This window comes from Salmo salar, chromosome 21 (assembly GCF_965601325.2).
Source record: "Salmo salar chromosome 21, fSalSal1, whole genome shotgun sequence".
Classification (NCBI taxonomy): domain Eukaryota; kingdom Metazoa; phylum Chordata; class Actinopteri; order Salmoniformes; family Salmonidae; genus Salmo; species Salmo salar.
In genome coordinates this window covers 17,067,298-17,090,867 of record NC_138311.1, presented here as the reverse complement: position 1 = coordinate 17,090,867, position 23,570 = coordinate 17,067,298, and the positions used below count along the sequence as shown (strand labels likewise).

The window sequence follows — 23,570 nt, the reverse complement described above, 5'->3', positions numbered from 1 at the left end:
GTATGTGATTATTAGACAGTCATTTACAGGATTAAATAGTGATCCAACTTGCAGGACTATATTTATTGATTAGTCGATTTCATCTCATTTTACAGCTTTAAAAAAAAACATTTATCATGATCTGGGTCTTGAAATGATGGTCCTGCCCCAGTGCACCCCATGTAATTGAAGCGAGCCTTGACCCCGGTGTAGTCCCGTACCAACACACCAAGGTCACCCTGAAGCTGAATAACGTTGAGTCCTTTCAGTCAGAACAAAAAATAACATTCAACAATGCTCTGGCAACAACATAACCTATAATTGATTCGTTTATTTTACTCTTATGACAAATAATTGTCTTATTCATTTTAGACATCACTCACTGGATGTGAAAGATCATGTGAGCATGGTAGAAGAAGAGCAACAGTTGTGTTTTTTATTTGCCTGCTGCTGAGTTAATCAAATAGGCTACTAAATAAATAGTAAATAGATAAACAGTAAATTAATACATGTTTAAGACCTAGGACATAAATCTTTCAATTCAGCTTTCTAAAAAATAAAGGCTCCAGGGAATTATTTGCGAATGGGGCTATTTTAGGCGATATCCATGTTGTTTTGATTTACATCGAGAGTAATTATTATCGATGTTTAGACAACAAGACAACAAAATGCTGCGTTATTATTTCACTAATGTTGCCACCATTAGGGCCTACCTAGCTGTCTGATGGACAACGCAATGTCAAGTCACGTGTAGATGAGACACCCCGGGCAATGGAATAATGCAGATTCCAGGGCGCGCGGTTTAAGGGTTTTATCGGCAGGGCCGGGGTTGGGGGAGCGACCGTCTCTGGCTTTGTGCACGCCCCTTTTCATCAACTAGCGGGACAAAAAAGAGAGAGGCAAGCAACAGCATCTCAGTCCCTAGAGCACCTCCATCTGCCCGGCTTCATGAGGAGCTGGACGGACCAGCCGGGACCCAGCATCAGAATGTGGAGAGCAGTACTTGCAAAACTTCTTGTTATATTGATTTTCTGTACTTTCCGCTGTCATTCACAAGGTAAGAGTATCCTAAACTCATCTAAACACAGCCTTTATTCATTGTGAACCTGCTGAGAGTTGTTTGTGTAGCCTATATCTGCCCTGGATGAGAAAATGTCAACCACTTGTACATAGACACCAGTAACACCTATCTGGTAAAGTGGCCTGATTTGTAGTTATTGGGGTTGTTTTTTGAAGACATATTTTACTCAGCTAAGATGTTGATAGGCAAACAATCATCTAATTTGGCTATCTATAAGTCAAAAACAAGCCATTTAGCCATGTTTGTACAATGCTTGGCCTATTTTAAGTGATAGGCACTAGCGGTTAGAGCATTGGGCCAGTAAGTAACTGAAAGGTCTCTTGTTCGAATACCTGAGCCAACAAGGTGACAAATCTGTTGATGTTCCCTTGAGCAAGGCATTTAACCCTAATTTGCTCCAGGGCCACCGTACTACTATGGCTGAGCTGTAAAACAACAAATTTCACTGCACCTGTCCAGTGTAGATGACAAAACATACAGTTATATTTTTATAAAGTGATCTCTACTTTCTATATAAAAAAATCAGAATTTATTTTGTCAAATCTTACCAACTCCTTGACCAGTTATTTCCCCAGCACTACACATATTTTTTTGCAACCAATAAATACAGAATTAATTTAATATAATTTACAATATCTGACTTATTTAACAAAACTATTCCACTCTAAACATTATTAAAGCTTGTATTGAGCACAAAGCCTGCCTCAGACCGATTTGAAGTTCTCTCTTGGAGAACTTTTGCCTGAGCTTTGTCGTTGCTAGGTAACAGAAGTGAGCATGTGACTTGCAGACAATCTGTGTGGACTGCAAGCTACTGGTACAAATCTTATTCAGAGGAACTCAACGGCTTGCCTAGTGCAAAACCTCTATAGATGCTAACTAATTATATGGCCTTAATTCAAGGACCCATTTTCTTTAAAATGTGGTAGAAACTAGTCATATACCTTGTTTGATAGATCTGAAATACTGTTATCTTTGTCTCTTGCATACTAGTGTAGCCTATACCCTACTGCTCAAATTGTAATCTGCTTTCTTTTTGCTCAACCCTTAGTATGTAATCTCCTTAGTGTGAATCAAGCAACTAATTACGCTGCAGCTGCTGCTGCTGCTGCTGCTGCTGAAAGTGACTATTTCTACCTAAGCAACAACAGGCAAAAGAGTGTATGTAAACTTCAAGGGGAAAGTTCTTACAACCTCTTCTTTCTTCTTTATTTTATTTTAGCTGCATTGCACTATAAAGGCTATTGTACATTCCAAGGCAATACAAAATAAGAAAGTATGACAAAATAATCAAATAAAAAAACACAAATATCTCAATCAAATGTAATAATTGAAATTATCCAGTGCCATTTTTTAGTACATAATATGGTAGTGATCTCTACAAGCTGAGGCTATGAGCATGGTCTTCGCCATAATTCATTATAATATTGAGTCAAATCAGGGCTTGGCCAGCGTTTTCATGTTAGTAATTAGCAGGCTTGTCCCTTAGAAATGAACAATGATGTACCAAGGATTTGTGTCATCGTAGTTTAAAAAGACATTGAAGTAAATAGGTCATCAAAGTCGTCTGTTTCAGTATATACCAAGTTTTAACTGCATTGACTAGGAATAGGCCTCATGTACATCCTGCATCTTTTGCAGTTTTGCATCATGGCACTTGTTGATCTCCTCAGAAATTTGAGGTAGGAATGGTTGATTTAATCCAGATTTATCCAGCATGCGTTTGAGAGGAAATGACAAAAAGGGCCTTGGAGGACAGGTTACTTTCTCTAATCCATTGAGCCTAATTTCCGCTGGGTCCTCCAGGGATAGGGTTCACACTCATTTTTGCCCTGTCAAAGTTTCTCCAATGCTGGGGCAGCAGGTAGCCTAGTGGTTAGCCCGTTGGGACAGAAACCGCAAGGTTGTTGGATTGAATCCCAGAGCCGACAAGGTAAAAATCTGTCATTCTGCCCCTGAACAAGGCAGTACCCCGGTAGGCTGTCATTGCAAATAAGAATTTGTTCTTAACTGACTTGCCTAGTTAAATAACGGTTAAATCAAATTAAAAAAAAGCTAATGTGGCTCAACTTGATGATAATGTAATGTGTGACAGACAGTCTTTTGTGGCTTATTATCAAGAGGCATTAAAAGTGTTGTAAAACGCCTGTGTTGAAATAATGGTTAGTGTGACACACTTGTAGGGTGATTTAATGTTACAATAGAAGGTAACAAAGGAACTGGACTTGGTGGCAAGCATCTCTCTACACCCGCAATAACATCTGCTAAATATGTGTATGTGACTGATACAATTTGATTTGATTTGACCGTGGCCGTTCAAAACATGTTTTTGCAGGTTAATTGATTGAATATTGGGGCTAAATGCCTTTCAAACCTCAATCATTTGCCAAACAACCTTGGTCATTCAGGATCTTGTGAGAAACATGCGCGATTTATTTTGAAAAAAAACATACAATTAAACCAGGATGAACAAGATGTTCAAAGTGTTCCACACGTTATCTAGTACAGCGGGATATGGGGTTGACTAATTAACATTTCCCCTACTAACTCAAATAGGTGTTTTCAGTTGCTCACATTCATTGAGCCTAACCTATTATTAGTTCATTTGTTTTATAGCACTACAAAAAAACACTTGCGGGTTGATGTTGAAATTTTAGAAGGCACAGAAACCTTGGCCAGCATGTGCGTGCTAAATCTTAAAGATGCTGCGGCCTTTTCCGGTGTAAATCCATGAGCAACGTTAACGCTGTTTTGGAAAGGGGAGCAGAAGTTAGCACAGTTGACTCAAATGAAGGGCTAATCCTTTCCCACTATACAGCACTCTCAACCCAGGTCCCAGACTATTATGTGATGCATAGGGTGCAAGGTTTAGGCTAACAATGCTCATGTTGTGTTGAGTGACAGTTTGTCAGAGGCAGTGTGAACAAAACCCTTTGACCTCCTGCAGAAGTGTAGTGTAACATCTCCATCTCTGTTGCTTTTTACACATTTCTAGTCAAATCTAGCCTTACAAATGTGTTAAAACTTTATACATGTTTTTTTCAAGTTAGAATTAGAAGTACAGCTTCATTCCTCACTCACTATTTCTTGCCTCCTTTTGTACCTATGCCAATACCAAACTCCCTTGGGCTTTTCTCTGTTTTGTGTGTGGCAGCAAGAGCCAAAGTCAGTTGTTCAGCAATTGACTGCATTCTGTTGAATTGATTTCCATATGAAATGGAGCAGGAGCACTTCACTCTAACAGCATGGACGGATCCAGCGCTCCACGCTGCCAGCCGTTTTCTAGACACACATTCAGAGAGTGCGAGGGGACGCACAAAAACAAGGCGGTATTGATGAAAGAGGCTACAACTCTCTCAGGGCCCCCACATGATTGGAAAGAGATGTTTTGGGGAAGGGGGGTGGGGGGGTGGGGGGGATTCTGTTAAACTTGTGTTTTTTTGCAGGAAGCTATACTGTATTCTGCATTCTGCTATCCCTCTCCATAGTCCATTTGGCGTGGTGACACTTCCAGTTATGAGGTTGAAGCCCTGCTGGCTCTTCCATTGTGCCATTGTGATTTCACAGTGGGGTCTGAGGCATTGGCAGGCTTCATTCTAATGAAAATTCCTCTGCTGCTCCTCTTTGTTTGGCAGTAGTAGGGCGCCCTTATCTTTCTCTGTGGATAGTGTGGGGTTCTCGCCTGCTGTGGGTTTAAGATGGCTAATTACAAAAGACATGGTCAGAGAGAGGGACAAAAAGAAAACACCAAACTAAACAAAACAGGCTAAACAAAGACACTAACGAAAAAGTACCAATCCTTAGACACCACATTATTAAGAGTTTATTTGCATCATATTGGCCACTTTCTCTTAACTTTATTTTAATAGTAATTGACTGCCCCTATTTTGATCATTGTTATTACATTTTGGCTTAAAAAAAAACAATTTACCAATTTATTCCTGAAGGAATAGTTATTCAGATGACTTAAAAAAAGACTATGGCTGAATGTAAGAGCAGCTCACATTCATTTAAAAGTCCACTTTAGTCTGCCAGTCACCTTTCCCAGAACTGATACTGTCAGGAAACACTGGCTTCATTTGAATGTCTCAGAAGATTGGTTTCCCTTTGGCAAAGGTTGTTGAAAGCTGTTAACCTAATGCATAGCAGACAGGGATTATGAACAGGGATTATGAACATCGCCATTGATGCTAGAAGGCCTCAGGAGTGTCCTTCCTCTGAACTTGAAGTCCATTGTTGCTAGGAGGCCTCAGGAGTGTACTTCCTCTGAACTTGAAGTCCATTGATGCTTAAAGACACTTTTAATATTTTGCCCTTTTGAAAAATATGTTGGTGTGTTATGTTGATAAGCTGGTGGACGTTGATATGCAATCCTACTTGTGGGTGAAGCAACGAGTGAACATGGTTTTATTTGTCTGATATCTACCATATATTGTCAAATATGACATATTCAGAGTTGATCTTATAATGATCATAATGGCATTGAGCATTAGACCACTGAATGTCTGTTCAGGGGTACGGAGATAAACCAAAATGTGTTTCAGTGGTGTCACTGTGCTGCTCCGATACTGTATGCACCGTTGGTCTTACCTGCCATGTTACAGATGATGCTGAAACCTCCCGGATCATTTCCTCCCAACAAAGGCACCCTTTGAGCTTATGGGGAAGCAATTTTATCATTAGTAAACTGAGCAGGAAAAAAGCTTGCTTCTCAATTGGCTGCTGAATTAGTTAAATATGAAGCCCCTTTGGCAGGCATAGTTTAAAAGCAGTTTGGTGGTGTCGGCTAATTCATCTGAGACCAGACCTCATGGTATGAGAAGCTCCTCACAAGGCTTTTAGCACAGTCATGACCCCACAACTCAAGTGGAAGTGAGTCATCTTTCAAGAGCACATCACATAAAAGAGATGATTAACTTCTGACTCGCCTATAATAAAGTGCCCGCTCACACAACATTTGTCAACCGAATGGGCTGAGATTTTCCAAGTCAATTCGTTACGTTGTTTGTCTGTTTGACGAGGAAGGAACATTTCCCTTGGCTTTTGTCGTTTGGTCCAGTGCTGGTCACATTGGAAGTGCTCTTTTTTCACCTGTCGGAGGTAAATGCTTTGCCAGACTTGTTCTTTAATTAAGTAGGCAGACTCTTAACGTCAGTGTCCAACAATTCCATCTTGTCCTTGAATAGCTCCTGGTGTCTCTACGTCCTGCTAAAGGATACATGTCAGTAGAACCCGTGCAACCGACGCCGTATCAGTTTATGTTTATTTTAAATGAGAAGACGAAAAAAGGCAGCAGTTTCCTAAGAGATTTCAATTTATCAGCACAAGATCAAAGGATGACATCATACTAATGCTTAGTTCAGTGCCTTATCTCATGAAAGCTCATGTTTAGCATTAGGCCTAGATGGGTGTGGCCGGATTGAAAATCCTTTTTCTCGTACAAAATCGTCCAGTAGCTATATTTTCAACACGTCGGTTTCTTTTTTTTGTTTGCAATTGACCACTGTCTTCTTGTTTTGCATGTCCTTATCATGGAACATGCTCCTATGCCATTGGAATTTGAAGTAATATGTTGATAGCTGGAGTGGGAGAGAAGCACCACGTGAAAGGTTGTGCTAATAGAAACTCAATGCACATGCTGACTGGTGATGGCACAGCTAGCTGATGCAATGGAAATAGCTGATTACTTGCATATTTGCTTCTAGTAGTCACAATACATGTATAACATATGATCGATCGATGGATATCGCCCATTGACACATTTATGTTATGTGAAAACTGGTAATGAATCAGTATCCAAAAATCTTACCGCCAGTGTTTGGAAATGTAATGTTGTTTAAAAAAAGATATATATGTTTGTGTTTCGTGTCTAATTTGATTGGTCGGATGGCAGTGTTTGATTCATAGATTGGAAATAAAACAGAGGTCATTTGTATTACTGGTTGTACTTCTCAGTGTCGTTTGTTTCTAGAACAATGTCTCCAGTTTGTTTTGCAACTGAGGTGTTGACGCAATGTAAAACCTTTCACTTCAGCACATATTTCACCAAGCAGGGACTGTGATTAAAGGTAGTCGATAAGACACTGTAGACCACCAACCCCAGACATGCACCACCAACCACCACCTTACATCTCCCTCAGCAAAGAATTTGGGTTTAAGGGTTGCGGTACCACCTGGTACCACTATTTATCCCAATTACATTTCTGACAAGGAACAGCATGCACCATAAATCAGGTTGTCAGAGAGAGACAATGAGAATTGTACATTCCAATTCGGACGGGTCTGACGGAGCGCTCTGCCACTGAACTATGCTGCTTCAGTTGATATCTCCTGGAAAACGTCAGGGAAGGTAGAGTGGGGGTACCTTATCTCCTCAGATGCCACTCAGTGAGAACATCAAAAGGAAGCTTGGGATGAGTGTGCTGAGGGTTGTGTAACTGTTTTGAGGATGGCTGGCACGCTCATCTCCAGGCCCTGTCGATGCTGTTAACACCATGCTTCATCAATAAGAGACATTCCCAAACACACCCAACACTGTTTAGATGTTTTGATAAGAGACACAAAGAGTCCCTTCTATTTATTGGACTAACTATAGTAGAGAGGGACATTTTTGCAGGAAATGATTTCTTATTTCTGACCTAGTTTAGAAATACACATGATCATGATCAAGATCATGAAGAATTATGCACCTGGGGACTGAAGGCATTACAAAATAGGATTTGAGAATTGGTCTAAAATATGGAATGGAGATAACTTTAGAAGTTAACTTTAGTAATATTGTGTCTCCTGTATGAAGGTTGTGAGACGGGGCAGTTCCGGTGTGGGACAGGCCGATGCATCCCACAGCACTGGCGTTGTGATGGAACGTTAGACTGTGTAGACGATTCTGATGAAGCCGACTGCCGTGAGTAACTTCTCCTCTTACAGTGGACTGGGCTGCACAAGGACCCTCTCCCTTTACATGTTAACGGGATTTGTCCCATTTACTCACGTTTCCCTGTTAAAGAGCAGCAAAAGCGTTGCTTCGTAGAAGTATCTTGTGTAAGAATCACCTGGCGTTGTCTTACTTTTAGACCTTCACCTACATGTTGAGTGTTGTTGCTGGTAGTGTGGAGACTAATATTGGATGTGCTGTGTGTGTCCTCAGCCCTTGTAACATGTGATGAGAGTCATTTCCAGTGCTTGAGTGACGGGGAGTGTGTCCCAGATGTCTGGGTTTGTGACGACGAAGAGGACTGTGAGGACGGCTCAGATGAGAGACACCGCTGTCGTAAGTTCTCGCACTTTCTACATTAGAGGAAATCAATACACAAGTACTGTGTAGACCATACAGTGTACAACATATTCTATTTAGACTTTTCACCAGTGTGACAGGTGCCACAAATGTTAACCCAAAAATCAATGACAAAGGCAATTAAGGGGGTAGAGAAATGCTACACTTGTGGTTAAGTTGCTCCTCAATCTCTCTGCAGCTGGTAGGATGTGCTCCAGTGGGCAGTTCAGCTGCACCAATGGGGCCTGCATCCCAGGGGAGTACAGGTGTGACCGGCTGCCTGACTGCTCCGATGGGGCTGACGAGAGAGACTGCCGTAAGTTCCCCAGTGTGGCTTACTTACCTTCTTCCCTCAGGCTCCTGTGGCATTTTAATCAATTTGTAAGATTAAGAGGCTTGCTGACTGACAGAATGGCCACAATATGCTTCTTGTTGTCAGAGGTTGATTGCAGATTCCTTGGGGATTAGTCAAGCTGAAGTTCAGCTGCTATTCCATTATTGTGCCGACATGTTAGACTCACAGCACTGCACACTTTGGTAATCTCACAATGGCAGAAAAAAAGCCAGGGCTGTTTGTGGCGCTATTAGAAAACTTACTGTAAGTGTTTTATCCTCCCATTAGCTTTTAGCATTTTCTTTGCGCCATTACAGGCTGAGCCTGTTTGCCATAATTACGTACAAAGCTTTATATTTCAGAGGTGAATTGCCAACGTGACTTCATGGGGGAGCATTCAAGGGTATATTTTCTACTGTTAATGAGATTAAAAGGGGGTTAGAGCTGCCAATGCGGCAGCTAAGTTAATGATCTGCTAGCAGCAGACTGTTACATTTGGCTAATTGCATAGTTGTGTTAATACTTGAGTACTTGAGAACTGTATATAGGAATGCTTAAGACTACTGATATTTGAGAAATTTCATGTTTGAGAAATGTTTAAGACTAGTAGAGACATTTGACGTTTGAAAGGGAAAGCATTATGCACCTCTTTGAACAAATTATTTGATGCTTATTCCTTATATTCTTTGAATATTCCACAGATGGGTTTGTTCTATGTCAGTCTGGTATGATTTGTCGTGTTTATTTCCCTCTCAGACTACCCTGAGTGTACAGAGCTGAGGTGTGCCAACAGTGCCTGTTATAACCGGACCCAGCACTGTGATCTGGTCATGGACTGCCGTGACGGGTCAGACGAGGCCAACTGCAGTAAGTGTTCACTTCTGGCCGTGACTAGGGCTGTTACGGTGACCGTATTACCGCCACATTACCAGTCACGAGTCATGACGGCAGTCAAATTCCATGTGACCGTTTAGTCACGGTAATTATGATTCTCCAAGCTCTGATGCTGCTGATGGTCATTAGTAGCCTACCAAACTTGCTAACTGCCTGGTACTCAGCACTCTATTGTCCCTCTAATCACTCTGACATCAATGCAAATGTAATCGAAAATCTAATCAAACACTTCATTAGAGCCCATGAGCTCATGTTGCGCAACATTTCTATAGGCTATGCAATTGCGTGAGAAAACAGAGTGATGGCCTCTATTAAAAAGAGGAGGATCCCATCAGCTTTCAATAGCCTAGGCCTACTATATTTATTTCTCAACTTTCCTAATATTAAGCACATTGCTTCTCTTTAAAACAGGAGTATAGCCTACCTGGCTGGCATGAAAATGAACCACGGGAAAGCGTCCTCCATTCTCTATTTAAATGCATAGATTACATGTATTTTGTTCCGCTGCCCCTGTTTCGAGACAGGTGCATGATAATGGTGAATTATAAATCAAAACAAATTTCACACATATATTATTTTGTATATGTAAAGACAAGATTAAATCAAAAATAGTGTGATGGGTGACAATATTAGCTTATCACTTGTGAATGATGCCCAGCTTAAGGCAAACAGCGCATGCTTTTTTTTGTGACTTTTCAAATCAGAGTCACACACCTCGTGTAGCCTAGCCCATAGGCCTATATGTTTTGATAAGGTTTGTATCACAACTAAAGTGGACAAATAACTTCTTAAAATTAAGCACATTAATCCGCTTCACAGTAGTTGTAGAGCATAACTGGCATATATATGTGAGTTTCAAGTTTGGGGAAGATAATTTTCATCATGAAAATACACCTTTATAATAAAAGCATTACATGCATAATCGCATTTGTGGTCACTTTTGAGAATGGTGTTTTCCTGCTAATGGAACATTTACGCTTATAGCCTTCTGCCGTGTGCGAATTGCTACGCTTATAATGTCAAGAAATAGCCTTAGTTTATCAGCATTTTAAGCTAAACATTCTAATCTGTTGCATCAGGCTCATTGCTTAAAACAGTTTTTTTGATGCTAGTGGTTGTATTAATTTGGGATCTATCGCATCCCACAACTGTCCCAGACTATGTTTGGAATATGTATTTCTCGCTCAGAATACAATAGGTCAACTTTTGTACTATGGGGGATAGTAGATTGACATAGGCTAGTGCTTTTGCTGTTTGTTAGGCCGACTCATTTTGTTGGCTGATGAAAAGTAAATGTGGATAGTTCTTCCTATATCTTCAATATGCGCCTCGGGAATTGGATAAGGACTCGAGCAGTTGCGTCCCCGATGTGTCTGTCTTCACTTGTAGCCTGTGAAAAAGACCCAATCAAGTCATGTGAGTGAGAGGTGCTCCGGCACACACCCGGGAGAAGGGAATTATAATTATTATATTCAGCCCAAGGGCACAACAGCCACTGGCCTCAAAAGACATGGATTTATTTAGGGGCATTACGGCCATACAAAGGGGATGCAGCCGGGAAATTCGAGGCATTATCAAGTGCTTGCCAAATTGTTAATGAGAGACTATTGGAGTGTGTACAGCCATAAGCAGAGCTTATGCCTTTCATGCAACTTCTTTCAAATTATCATTGGAGTCGCATCATGCAGCCTTAGAATGTACAAAACATATAGCCCAACATTTGTATCACAACTAACGTTACATAAATAACTCTAAATGAAGCATACAGGAGTACCTGTTTCTTTGTTAACCGCTCAACACAGAATAGCCGCATTCGCACACTCTCTCAAATCATTTGGAGAAAATATCCTTTCTATTTGATTTCGCTTTGTTCATTTGTATTCTTCATACTACAAAACAATATAAAATAATGCCACGGAATTCTAAGCAAATCTTGTCTGCTAAATGAACTAGTGTAGCCCACATCCATATGGCACAGCCAACATAAGGACAACTCAGACAGTGCTATTCTGTTCTTCTGAAATAAACTACATTTTCTTCATGTCATGTTTCTTTAGACCTGTCTAAAATAAATCATGGATTTATTGTGATGGTGTAGGCTATATTACATGGATTTATTCGACTTTTTAAAATGTAGATGTTCCAAAGTTCTGCATCAGTGTGTGGAAGCCAGGAGATGCTAAATGTGTTCATGTTAATTAACGGTCACTTACCGTGAGACCAGCAGTTATCTGCTTGACAATCACCGGCTGACGAAATTGTATGACCGCCACAGCCCTAGCTGTGACGAATGACCACGTATTTCACCAGGCCCTCGTCCGGTCAGTGCAGCAGGGATAAGATGAAAAACTGACACATACAGTCAGTCACTGAAGGGGTTTTGTGTCTGTTTTATTCAGCACAGCACTGCAGCAGTGGCCTGTTCCAATGCGGAAACGGAGAGTGTGTCCCTCAACGCTATGTCTGTGACCATGACGACGACTGTGGAGACCGGAGTGATGAACAGAGCTGCAGTGCGTACCTCTACCCTCCTCGCACCGCTACTGCTATCTGTCAACCCATAGTCTGCACCTCTAATCTTAACTCCTCACCCAGATGTTTCTCCCCCGAATTTGGACTTAATCTGACCTTTTCGATGTGCTTCTCTCTCTCTCTCTTTCTCTCTCTCTCTCTCTCTCTCTCTCTCTCTCTCTCTCTCTCTCTCTTTCTCTCTCTCTCTCTTGCCCTGTAGCCTATCCCACTTGCAGAGGGAGTTACTTCACGTGCCCCAGCGGTCGCTGTGTTCACCAGGTCTGGCTTTGTGATGGAGAAGACGACTGTGAAGACAATGCAGATGAGAAAGGCTGTGGTATGGATGCTACAGAGTGACAGCTCCCCTTCCTCTTGACACATTTCTAATATTGGACCCAGAACCCTGAAAAAGAAACAGTAAGCGGGTTCAGTAGAAGCACACTTGAAGGAGTGAGAAACACTGCTGTGTCGAAACCTGATTCACCTCCGGTCTCCATGGTTGGAATGGGCTAGGCTCTGTGCTCCTTAAAGTGTGGTAGTCAAGTCCCTCTTTGATCGCTCACCCCTCCAAAGAGCTTTAGAATTCTTCAAAAGATAGTAAAGTTACGGGAGTTAGTGTCCTTGCCTGTTTTTAAGACTCTGATCGACAACACTGTTTGTGATAGTCGCAGTTGTTTCTAATCTTGAATTGTATCTGTAACTTGTGACGCTTTTGTGTGTATTTTGTATTTTTCTGTAATATTTGATGTACACGCTGCCATTTCCCGGTTTTGCCTTCTTACTAGTACACCCTCGCAAAATAGGTTTTTAACCTCAATGGGTCTTACCTGGTTAAATAAAGGTAAAAAAAAGATCGATATATATTTTTCCTCCACACTGAAGAGTGTTTTTGGAGGATGGGCTGCAGAATCCTCCGATAAGGCTGCTGTCTTCAATGCATACCTCACACACACTGTTGCTGTTTTCTCAAAGCAAGGCAATGAAGATGACTTTGTTTTCTCTGCAGACGCTGTATCGCGTGAGTGCTATCCTGGAGAATGGCCCTGTCCGTCCTCAGGCCTGTGTATCCCCATGGACCAACTGTGTGATGGGACAGCCCAATGTCCAGACGGAGAGGATGAGACCAACGCCACTGCTGGACGCAACTGCAGTCAGTAACAACACAACCAGTTTAAAGTGCATGCACGCGCACCCTTTATTTTGAGAAGTGACATTGGAAGTAATGTGCGTCTGTCTGTGGTTGTCAGGTATCTGGAGGTGTGCTTCTCTGAGCTGTGAGCATCGCTGTCATGCGTCTCCTGAGGGAGGAACCTGCACATGTCCTTCTGGGTACACTGTCAACAACAATAACAGCCGCTCTTGTATCGGTAAATACTGATAAATTGACTCCGTTACGGTACATTGAAAGAACTGGAAACTCAGGCTACTAGAGGTAGAATATGGGATGTGTGCTTTGAATTATTCCGTTTTTTCCTTATTTTATTCTTGGGTGAAGACTTTGACGACTGTCAGATGTGGGGCGTCTGCGACCAGCTCTGTGAAGACCGGATAGGAACCCATCGCTGCAGCTGTCGAGAGGGCTATTTCCTGGAGCAGCACCGATACTGCAGAGCTAACACCTCAAGTGAGTGGCCAGTGTTGAGCCTCAATATAATTCAACATATCAAAGTCATTCCTGCTGGCTAGAGGCCCTCAACCCAGCCTCCTGTCTGCCAGCCTCTGTCCGCCTGCTCTGCTTTCTGGTGCAATGTTGCACACAGTGTTATTTCTGCCAGTCGTTTATGTCTGTGGACCCCTCTGACTTTGAGGCCAGCAGCAAGGATGGATTTGCTGTGTTAATAATACAGATCAAATTATCTTGACCATTTGAGTTTCTAAAAATGACATAAAATGAAACATTTTATTAAAGGATAGATTAAGATTTGAATCAACCCAATAGTATGGCTTCAAAACTGACAGACAAAAATGTATTGTTATTTATTTTCTGTTTTCCACTGCTGAGTAAATGAATGAATGATTATACAGTATATACAGTCAACAAAAAGAAAACTGCTCAAACAGCATATGACAGGGGTTTATAAGAGATTATGAAATGTTTGAGCGTGTTATATTACTGATTGCCTTGTCTACTGTCTGTAGCTAGCGTAGCCTCGCTGGTCTTCTCCAATGGCCAAGACCTGCTGATTGGTGACATCCATGGACACAGCTCACGCACCCTGGTCCATTCCCAGAACAGAGGAGTCCCTGTCGGGGTGGACTTCCACTACCTCCTCAATAGAGTCTTCTGGACGGATACTATTCAGAACAAGGTAATACTGGCATTAAAATACTTCACATGAGTGGTTCCTGTGGCCCTGTTAAGGCATCAGTGCATCGTTAGAATTACATGTACAGTGGACCGTAGTTACAGTCCACAGGATAGAAAGGCTTATTGTTTGAGGAAATGCTTGAGTTGTACAGGAACCTGCCCCCCTCAAAGGAGAGGGAATACTTTGACAGATCTTTTAAGATACCGCCACTGTTAATACTGTACAAATGGTAGACCTGTCGGCTCCCAAATGGCTGGGTCATAATGAAGGGGAAGTAGGTTGGAAATGGAATCCAAAATGTCTAATCTGGAAAACTGTCTGATATGCTGGTATGATGTTCGCATAGCTCAGTGTAATTTTTGTAACCCAATCGTGTTCAAAGTAATCGTGCAGTATTTGTTTTCAACGAGTCCACCCTGTTATATGCATTCTTTGGCCAGCTCAAAGGGCTTTGTTCAGCAACTTGGCTTCTGTATGGTTTGAACCCCAGCCATGAGGCTGAAAAGCGGGGACATACCAGCAGTGGGGTATCTGTGTAGATCAGTCACCTCCATGGCGGAATGTCAGCGTATTTAAATTGCGGGGACCACAAACAGGCCATGTGAACGTACTAGGAAGGTTAAACTAGCAGGCTACTTCCACATATTCAGTTTCTCTTTAAACAGGTCAGCTGAAAATCCTGCTTTTTAGACGTCTGGGTCTTGTTTCAAACGAGCCAGAGCTGTAAAGAGCACTATCCCTTCCGAGGTGCCAAGGCTTCAAGCCTGAGAAACTGGTGCCATCTTGGAATCAGTAGGGTAGAGGTTTCAGAATACTATCCGACAGCACTGCTCAAATGCTACTAGACAGACAAGATGGAAGTCAGACAAGCAACCAAAGCCCAGCCTTAATGACAGTAATTTCCTTCTCATGTTGAGGTATTATGTTGACATATCCTCGTCCCTGTTTCTCGGACTGTCTCTTTTTTCTTTATATCTCCATGAATTTCCGGAGCCTTAACCACCAAAGAGCTAATCTCTTAGCAACAATGCTTTCTTTTGTGGCCAGGTGTTTTCGGTGGATATGGACGGTTCCAATATGCAGGTGATTTTAAATGTATCAGTTGACTACCCAGAGAACCTAGCCGTGGACTGGGTGAACAATAAGCTGTATGTGGTGGAGGCCAGCGTCAACCGGATTGACATGGTGGACTTTGACGGGAATAACCGGGTGACGCTGATCGCAGAGAATCTGGGAAACCCCAGAGGGCTGGCCGTGGACCCAACTGTGGGGTGAGTCGACCAGACCTCCCCTATCCTCCATCCCTCCATCCTCCATCCCTCTATCTATCTGTCTCTCTCTCATGCTGTACCAATAGGGAGTAATGAGTGTGTTCGATTTGCAGATTTTCCTGGCGGATTAGTGAGCAGTATTAAAAGTGATGAGCCTCATTGTAATCCAATAGTGCAGTTCCAGAGTGGAGCCTGGGCCAGGTGAATTGGGAAGTGATGCTAAATGTACACACTTGTTCTACCTCGGTGGGATTTAGGGCTGGCCTACCTGTAAGACCGGGAACAAAGACAGTGGAGGATGTGTCTGTTTCAAATTCAATTAAAAAAGGAAATCCGCTTATGTATCACCTTTTGTTGAGTTGCAGTCTTGGTCGTTTTATAGCTAAAAGGATGAATAACTTTGTTGCTATGGAATCCAGGTTACCAATGGTCAATATTGCATCCAGTACATAAATCAAATTGTATTTGTCACATGCTTCGTAGACAACAGGTGTAGACTAACAGTGAAATGCTTACTTACGGGTACTTTTTCAACAATGCAGAGTTTAAAAAAATCAAATGAAAAATTTAAATAGTGAAACGAGGACACACAGTGAACGAAAAAAAATAAAGACAAAAAATATCATGGCTATACACAGAGTATACAAAACATTAAGAACACCTGCTCTTTCCATGACAGACTGACCAGGTGAATCCAGGTGAAAGCTATGATCCCTTATTGATGTCACTTGATAAATCCAAGTGAGGAGACAGGTTAAAGAAGGATTTTTAAGCCTTGAGACAATTCAGACATGGATTTAAGTGCCTTTGAACAGGGTATGGTAGTAGGTGCCAGGCGTACCGGTTTGTGTCAAGAACTGCAACGCTGCTGAGTTTTTCACGTCAACAGTTTCCCGTGTGAATCAAGAATGGGCCATCACCCAAAGGACATCCAGCCAACTTGACACAACTATGAGAAGCATTGGAGTCAACATGGGCCAGCATCCCTGTGGAACGCTTTCGACACCTTGTCCATGCCACGACAAATTGAGTGTGTTCTGAGGGCAAAAGTGGGTGCAACTCAATGTTAGGAAGGTGTTCCTAATGTTTTGTACACAGTGTATTTAGGGAGTAGAAAATAACATGGCTATATACAGGGAGTACCAGTACCAAGTCGATATGCAGGGGTACGAGGTGTGTGTGTGAGTGTGTGGCATCAGTATGCATGTGTGTGCATGTTTTGTTTGTGTGGGCGTAGGTACAGTTGAAGTCGGAAGTTTACATACACCTTAGCCAAATACATTTAATTTAAACTCCTAGTAAAAAATCCCTGTCTTAGGTCAGTTAGGATCACCACTTTATTGTGGAATGTAAAATGTCAGAATAATAGTAGAGAGAATGATTTATTTCAGCTTTTATTTATTTCATCACATTCTCAGTGGGTCAGAAGTTGACATACACTCAATGAGTATTTGGTAGCATTGCCTTTAAATTGTTTAACTTGGGTCAAACGTTTCGGGTAGCCTTCCACAAGCTTCCCACAATAAGTTGGGTGAATTTTGGCCCATTCCTCCTGACAGAGCTGGTGTAACTGAGTTAGGTTTGTAGGCCTCCTTGCTCGCACACGCTTTTTCAGTTCTGCCCACACATTTTCTATAGGTTTGAGGTCAGGGCTTTGTGATGGCCGCTCCAATAACTTGACTTTGTTGTCCTTAAGCCATTTTTCCATAACTTTGCTTGCAAGTATGCTTGGGGTCATTGTCCATTTGGAAGACCCATTTGCGACCAAGCTTTAACTTCCTGACGGATGTCTTGAGATGTTGCTTCAATATATCCACATAATTTTCATTCTTCATGATGTCATCTATTTTGTGAAGTGCACCAGTCCCTCCTGCAGCAAAGCATCCCCACAACATGATGCTGCCACCCCTGTGCTTCACGGTTGAGATGGTGTTCTTCAGCTTGCAAGCATCCCCCCTTTTTCCTCCAAACATAACGATGGTCATTATGGCTAAACAATCCTATTTTTGTTTCATCAGACCAGAGGACATTTCTCCAAAAAGTATGATCTTTGTCACCATGTGCAGTTGCAAACCGTAGTCTGGCTTTTTTATGGCAGTTTTGGAGCAGTGGCTTCTTCCTTGCTTAGCGGCCTATCAGGTTATGTTGATATAGGACTCGTTTTACTGTGGATATAGATACTTTTGTACCTGTTTCCTCCAGCATTTTCAAAAGGTCCTTTGCTGTTGTTCTGGGATTGATTTGCACTTTTCGCACCAAAGTACGTTCATCTCTAGGAGACAGAACGCATCTCCTTCCTGAGCGGTATGACGGCTGCGTAGTCCATGGTGTTTATACTTACGTACTATTGTTTGTACAAATGAACGTGTTAACTTCAGGCGTTTGGAAATTGCTTCTAAAGCCATTTCGTCATTTTCTGGAATTTTCCAAGCTGTTTAAAGGCACAATCAACTTAGTGTATGTAAACTTCTGACCCACTGGAATTGTGATACAGTGAATTATAAGTGAAATAATCTGTCTGTAAACAGTTGTTGGAAAAATTACTTGTGTCATGCACAAGTAATAATTTGCTTACAAGAAATTTGTGGAGTGGTTGAAAAACGAGTTTTAATGACTCCAACCTAAGTATATGTAAACTTCCGACTTCAACTGTAGCGTGTGTGTGTATGTTAGGGTATAAGTGTAATTAAGTATATGTAGGTAGAGTCCAGTGTGTGTGTGCAAGAGAGTTAGTGCAAGAAAGGGTCCATGCAGGTAGTCTGGGTAGCCATTTCATTAGCTATTTAGCAGTCTTGTCTTGTGGCTTGGGGGTAGAAGCTGTTCAGGGTCCTGTTGGTTCTCGACTTGGTGCACTGGTACTACTTGCCAAATCCGGTAGCAGAAAGAACATTCTGTGGCTTAGGTGGCTGGAGTCTTTGACAATATTTGGGCAATGTACTGTGCTGGTAACCTGTACCTAACTAAGCCAAAATACATTTTCTTCACAGGTTCCTGTTCTTCTCAGACTGGGACTCTCTGAATGGAGAGCCAGGTTTGGAGCGGGCTTACATGGATGGCACCAATCGCTATGGGATCATCAGGACTAAATTGGGCTGGCCAGCAGGGATCACACTGGATATTGATGCCAAGCGAGTCTACTGGGTCGACAGCCGCTACGACTATATTGAAACCACCACATATGATGGGCTTCATAGGTAAGCATACCAGATATGTTCCTTATGAAAGAGCTCAAGTGTGATGTTTTTTGGCCAAATGTCTGGAGAGACCATATGTAAGAAGTCAAAACAATGCCGTTTCCCTGTCTCTCACAATGGAAAATGTACAGTCTGCTCAGGGTATTGTCTCCACCTTTCAGGAAAACAGTGGTCCATGGAGGTGCTGTGATCCCCCATCCCTTTGGCATCAGTCTGTTTGAGCACACTGTGTATTTCACTGACTGGACCAAGATGGCCGTGATGAAAGCCAACAAGTTCAGTGACACAAACCCTCAGGTGGTCTACACCACATCTCAGACCCCACATGGAGTGCAAGTGGTACACCAACTGAGGCAACCATATGGTAAGCATGTCACGGGTACAACCACGCCGCTGATCTTCCCCACTTCTGAATGTTCTGTCAGTGACTGAGCGTGTGTTGTGTTCACAGTGGCTAACCCTTGCGGGGTAGACAGGGACGGCTGTGAGCAGATCTGTATTCTAAGCCACAGGTCAGACAACCAAGGCCTGGGCTACCGCTGCAGGTGTCGCATGGGCTACGACCTGCATGCTGATGGCAAGAGATGTGTTGGTAAGGCCAACACACAAACCTTGTTTCGCTTTTTCCCTATTAACATTGGACTTGGTACACTTCAATGTGCTGTGTCCTTTATATGTGTCCTTTATACTGTGAGTGCCCATGTGGTGTGAAATATGAGGTAGAAGATCTGGAGGTTCATGGTGGATGTCTTCTTCTCACTCACTAGCGGTGAGGCAGTTCCTTCTCTTCTCCAGCCAGCTGGCTGTCCGAGGCATCCCCTTCAACCTGTCCTCTCAGGAGGATGTCATCCTTCCTGTCACTGGAACGCCCTCCTACTTCGTTGGGGTGGACTTCAGCGCAGAGGACGATGCCATCTTCTTCTCAGACACGGCCAAAGACATCATCTACAAGCAGAAAGTGGATGGCACCGGTGAGAGCATCCTACATTTATTTGATTGGATTGATGACTCGATACTGTATATTAGAATCAAACACCGAATTTTCTGTGAAATATATTTTTAGAACTGAATTTGTAGTTCATTATTACTGAATGCTTTTTTTCATTTTTAGAATGTGAGGAAATACTTTTTTGTAACCATGGTTACATCCCTACATATATCCTTTCAAGCAGAGAGCTCAAGCATGTGATCCAGCCAAGCTTATACCGGCAGTTAGGGGAGTGCCTTATGGAGCCGGGGAGTGCAGTGGGGGAGGGAGAGGGAGAGGGAGGGAGGGAACAGGCAGGAGCAAGGACAGCAGTGAAACTCTCACGTAACAGCTCAAAGTCAGGCTCCAGAATGTGATAAAACAAACACTGGGAACATAATTAATACAAGTTGTAGAAGATTTAATATTTATCTTCCAACTTCCATGTAAAATAAGTTACTAATGTGGTAAAGTTATTACAGTACAAAATGAAACCACAATCTGTACTGATCAGTGGTGTTATTTTTGCAACATAGGGTTGACCAGCCCTAGTTTTCTCTATCAGGTTTACATAGCGCAAATGCAAGCTGACAGTCTATTTACTTAAATGTGTTCCTCTTTCATCTCCGTATTAAATGGCGGTGTCACCGCTTTGATCTGCACAGGCAGAGAGGTGCTAGCTGCCAATAGAGTGGACGGCGTGGAGGACTTGGCTTTCGACTGGATTTCAAAGAACCTCTACTGGACGGACCCGCGCTTCAGGAGTATTTCAGTCATGAAGGTGGCCGATCAGTCCAGGAGAGCCATCATACGCAACCTGAACAACCCAAGGTCCATCGTGGTGCACCCTGTGATTGGGTAAATACAGCTTGGCTGGAGCTCGGGGGGGGGTGGCGGCTTGGCGCCACTTCCAGCCTTAATGTTGCAACAAAATCAAGAGAGAGGCAGGGAGAGCAGACACGATAGGGTTATATATCTTGTTGATGCTTGAAGAATGCTGACTTTACCGATGAATACATGTTTTTTACAGCATAATATCCCAACGTTTGATTCTATTCAGTTCATTAATATAAATGCGGATCGGATTATATTTGTTTAAGATTCATTTAAAGGACCATAGAATGTCAAAGGGAGACAAAGATAGTGTGTGAAATCGGTCAAGTACTCCAATGTCCTGGGCATGCACAATTTAGTAAGGGCATTAGCCAGAACCAGCAGGGCTCAGAGGCCCATGCTTTCATCCTGGATCCCTGCCTCTTAAGAACATGAAAAAGCATTAGCAAACTGAGCAGTTGTGTCTAGTCACACCTAGTATAATGCGAGAGGTACCGACCCATTCATAGATTGTTCGTACTTTAAATCCCAAACCTGATAAAAGGACTCTTTATTTAGTGCTAGTGGGACATTTCCAATAGCTTCAAAGTCATAATGAATCTGAGTCCAACAGCCTAGATTAGTGCTGCATGAAGGCCGGTATTGTAGTGAACACTAAGAACTTGGCTTAAACGGAAAAAGCCCTGTGGAGCTCTGAAATAAACTGTCTATATTTCTCAGTTCATAAAAGATTCTGAAGTGGTCCTAAAGCCATAGTCTACTTCGGTTGAGGTGAAAATGACACTATGATCTTTTCCCATATAAATGTGAGTGTTGGTTAATGTGTATGTTTTATTTGGCAGGTATATTTTCTGGACCGACTGGTACCGTCCAGCGAAGATTATGAGGGCCTGGTGTGATGGGTCACATGCTCTGTCGATTGTGAACACTACTCTTGGCTGGCCCAACGGCCTGGCTATCGACTGGAGGTGAGCCAATGGCCCCCAGAGCCTAGCAGGACCAAAGGAATGGCCTCACAATACGCCATTCTTCATCTTCCAGTAATACTCAGTCAAGAAAACAAATAGCAATTTCATTCATAACAAATCAGATGCATAGGATTGACTTCGTCACTACATTTAGAAATTGTGACACTATGTGCGTTGCTTGATCGGTTGTAAGCTATTAGCTGGTCAAAGTGAGGCTGCATGAAAAGGGGAATACTGTTAATATAACCATATGTTAGTGCGGTTTTTAGTGAATTTATGTTAATCACGATGCTCATCTGCATTTCCTGCTGTCCAGCAAAATTCTCAGCAACAAAAGAGTGATCAAATTAAGATCCTACGTCTGTAAGATCTCATTAAGCCTCTTATCAGACTGATCTTCCCTAATCCTCCTCTTGACAATATGTTTGTGCAACAGTGTTTAAGAATGTCTGTTCTACTCGTCCTGTCTCCCCCCAGCTCCATGCGCCTGTACTGGGTGGATGCCTTCTTTGATAAGATCGAACACAGCACCTTTGATGGACAGAACAGGCTGTCTTTGGAGCGCATCACTCAGATCTCACATCCTTTTGGTCTCACCATCTTTGGAGGTGATTCAATTTTCTCCTTTTTTAAATTCACGAAGAATGGAATGCAACACTGTTCCATCAGATGCATTAAAGTTACCTTGTTACTGTACAAAATCTTTCATCGTTAGAATTTCATTACTACTCGTCCGTCCATCCAGCTTGATTGATGATCATTAGAGAGAGCAATTACCGTGTCATCTCAAACATTAGTTCAGTGATGATAAGAGATAAAATAGCTAATGTCATAGGTTGTACCCTGGTATTCCCAACGCCGGGTCTCAGTTTCATGAGCATTCCTGCTTGGCCCATCCAGGTTATGCATATTTCACTGACTGGCGCCTGGGTGGGATCGTGCGGGTGCGCAAGACTGACGGGGGAGAGATGGTCATCATCAGGCGGGGAATCAGCCACATCATGCACGTCAAAACTTTCAACTACAACTCCCAGACCGGTGAGAAACTCTTTCTTTGTTTTCCCTGCCGCAGTGTTTATGTGATGGAGGATAACTCTGTGGCCATCACTGGATTCATTTACTACCCCTCTCAGGTTCCAACTTCTGCAATAGGAATACTAACCCTAATGGAGACTGCAGCCATTTCTGCTTCCCGGTGCCGGACTCCCAGAGGGTGTGTGGCTGTCCGTATGGCATGAAGCTGGCGCCCAGCCAGCAGACGTGTGTAGAGGACCCTTCCAACGAGCCCCCCACGCTGCAGTGCGGTTCCAATTCCTTCTCCTGCACCAATGGGAAATGTGTCCCTCAGAACTACAGATGCGACGGCGTTGACGATTGCCATGACAACAGTGATGAGGCCAACTGTGGCGGCGCTCATAGTAATGCATTATATTACGTTTCAATGGAGTATGCTGTTTGTCATTCAAGGCACTTTATTGGGGCATTAGTAATAATGTTTAATATACTTATATTTTGTATACTTTAGTATACTTAGAATGGCTTGTTACGGTGTTAAAAAGTAGCCAAAAAAATGATGTTTCATTAATCCTTACTTTTCTTTCTCAGACACCACCTGCTCACCCAGGGCATTCACCTGTGCCAACCAGCACTGTGTGCCCAGTGGATGGCACTGTGACGGGCACAACGACTGCTTTGACAGCAGTGACGAGCAGGACTGCCCCACCCAGACCCCTGGCACCTGCGCGGCCAACCAGTTCACCTGTGCCAACAACCGCTGTATCCCACACGTCTGGCTGTGCGACACGGACAACGACTGTGGAGACGGCTCGGACGAGGCCAACTGCAGTGAGTCTCCTAGTCGAGGATCACTTTTTTTATTTTCGCACATTTACTATAGGAGTAATCCCTCTGTTGTTGAGTGTCTTTTTTGAGAATGACCGTCAGTCAGGATGTGT

At 42.7% G+C, this 23,570-nt stretch overlaps 1 protein-coding gene across 4 annotated transcripts in view; it reads left to right on the top strand.

The window, feature by feature from the left end:
• The first annotated feature begins 882 nt into the window (after window positions 1-882).
• The window catches only part of lrp2a (low density lipoprotein receptor-related protein 2a), a 65,945-nt gene continuing 43,257 nt past the window's right edge, over window positions 883-23,570 (top strand). For all 4 annotated transcript variants that reach the window (XM_014164082.3, XM_014164078.3, XM_014164081.3 and 1 more), the window contains exons 1-22: window positions 883-1,036; window positions 7,857-7,964; window positions 8,208-8,330; window positions 8,533-8,649; window positions 9,424-9,534; window positions 11,961-12,074; window positions 12,293-12,409; window positions 13,079-13,222; window positions 13,320-13,439; window positions 13,568-13,696; window positions 14,212-14,381; window positions 15,429-15,652; window positions 18,640-18,846; window positions 19,008-19,210; window positions 19,298-19,438; window positions 19,614-19,817; window positions 20,479-20,671; window positions 21,490-21,615; window positions 22,093-22,223; window positions 22,516-22,653; window positions 22,749-23,033; window positions 23,221-23,460. In XM_014164082.3, coding sequence (XP_014019557.1) covers window positions 928-1,036; window positions 7,857-7,964; window positions 8,208-8,330; window positions 8,533-8,649; window positions 9,424-9,534; window positions 11,961-12,074; window positions 12,293-12,409; window positions 13,079-13,222; window positions 13,320-13,439; window positions 13,568-13,696; window positions 14,212-14,381; window positions 15,429-15,652; window positions 18,640-18,846; window positions 19,008-19,210; window positions 19,298-19,438; window positions 19,614-19,817; window positions 20,479-20,671; window positions 21,490-21,615; window positions 22,093-22,223; window positions 22,516-22,653; window positions 22,749-23,033; window positions 23,221-23,460 — 3,454 coding nt within the window. In that variant the 5' untranslated portion in view covers window positions 883-927. The remainder of the gene's footprint in view (window positions 1,037-7,856; window positions 7,965-8,207; window positions 8,331-8,532; window positions 8,650-9,423; window positions 9,535-11,960; window positions 12,075-12,292; window positions 12,410-13,078; window positions 13,223-13,319; window positions 13,440-13,567; window positions 13,697-14,211; window positions 14,382-15,428; window positions 15,653-18,639; window positions 18,847-19,007; window positions 19,211-19,297; window positions 19,439-19,613; window positions 19,818-20,478; window positions 20,672-21,489; window positions 21,616-22,092; window positions 22,224-22,515; window positions 22,654-22,748; window positions 23,034-23,220; window positions 23,461-23,570) is intronic.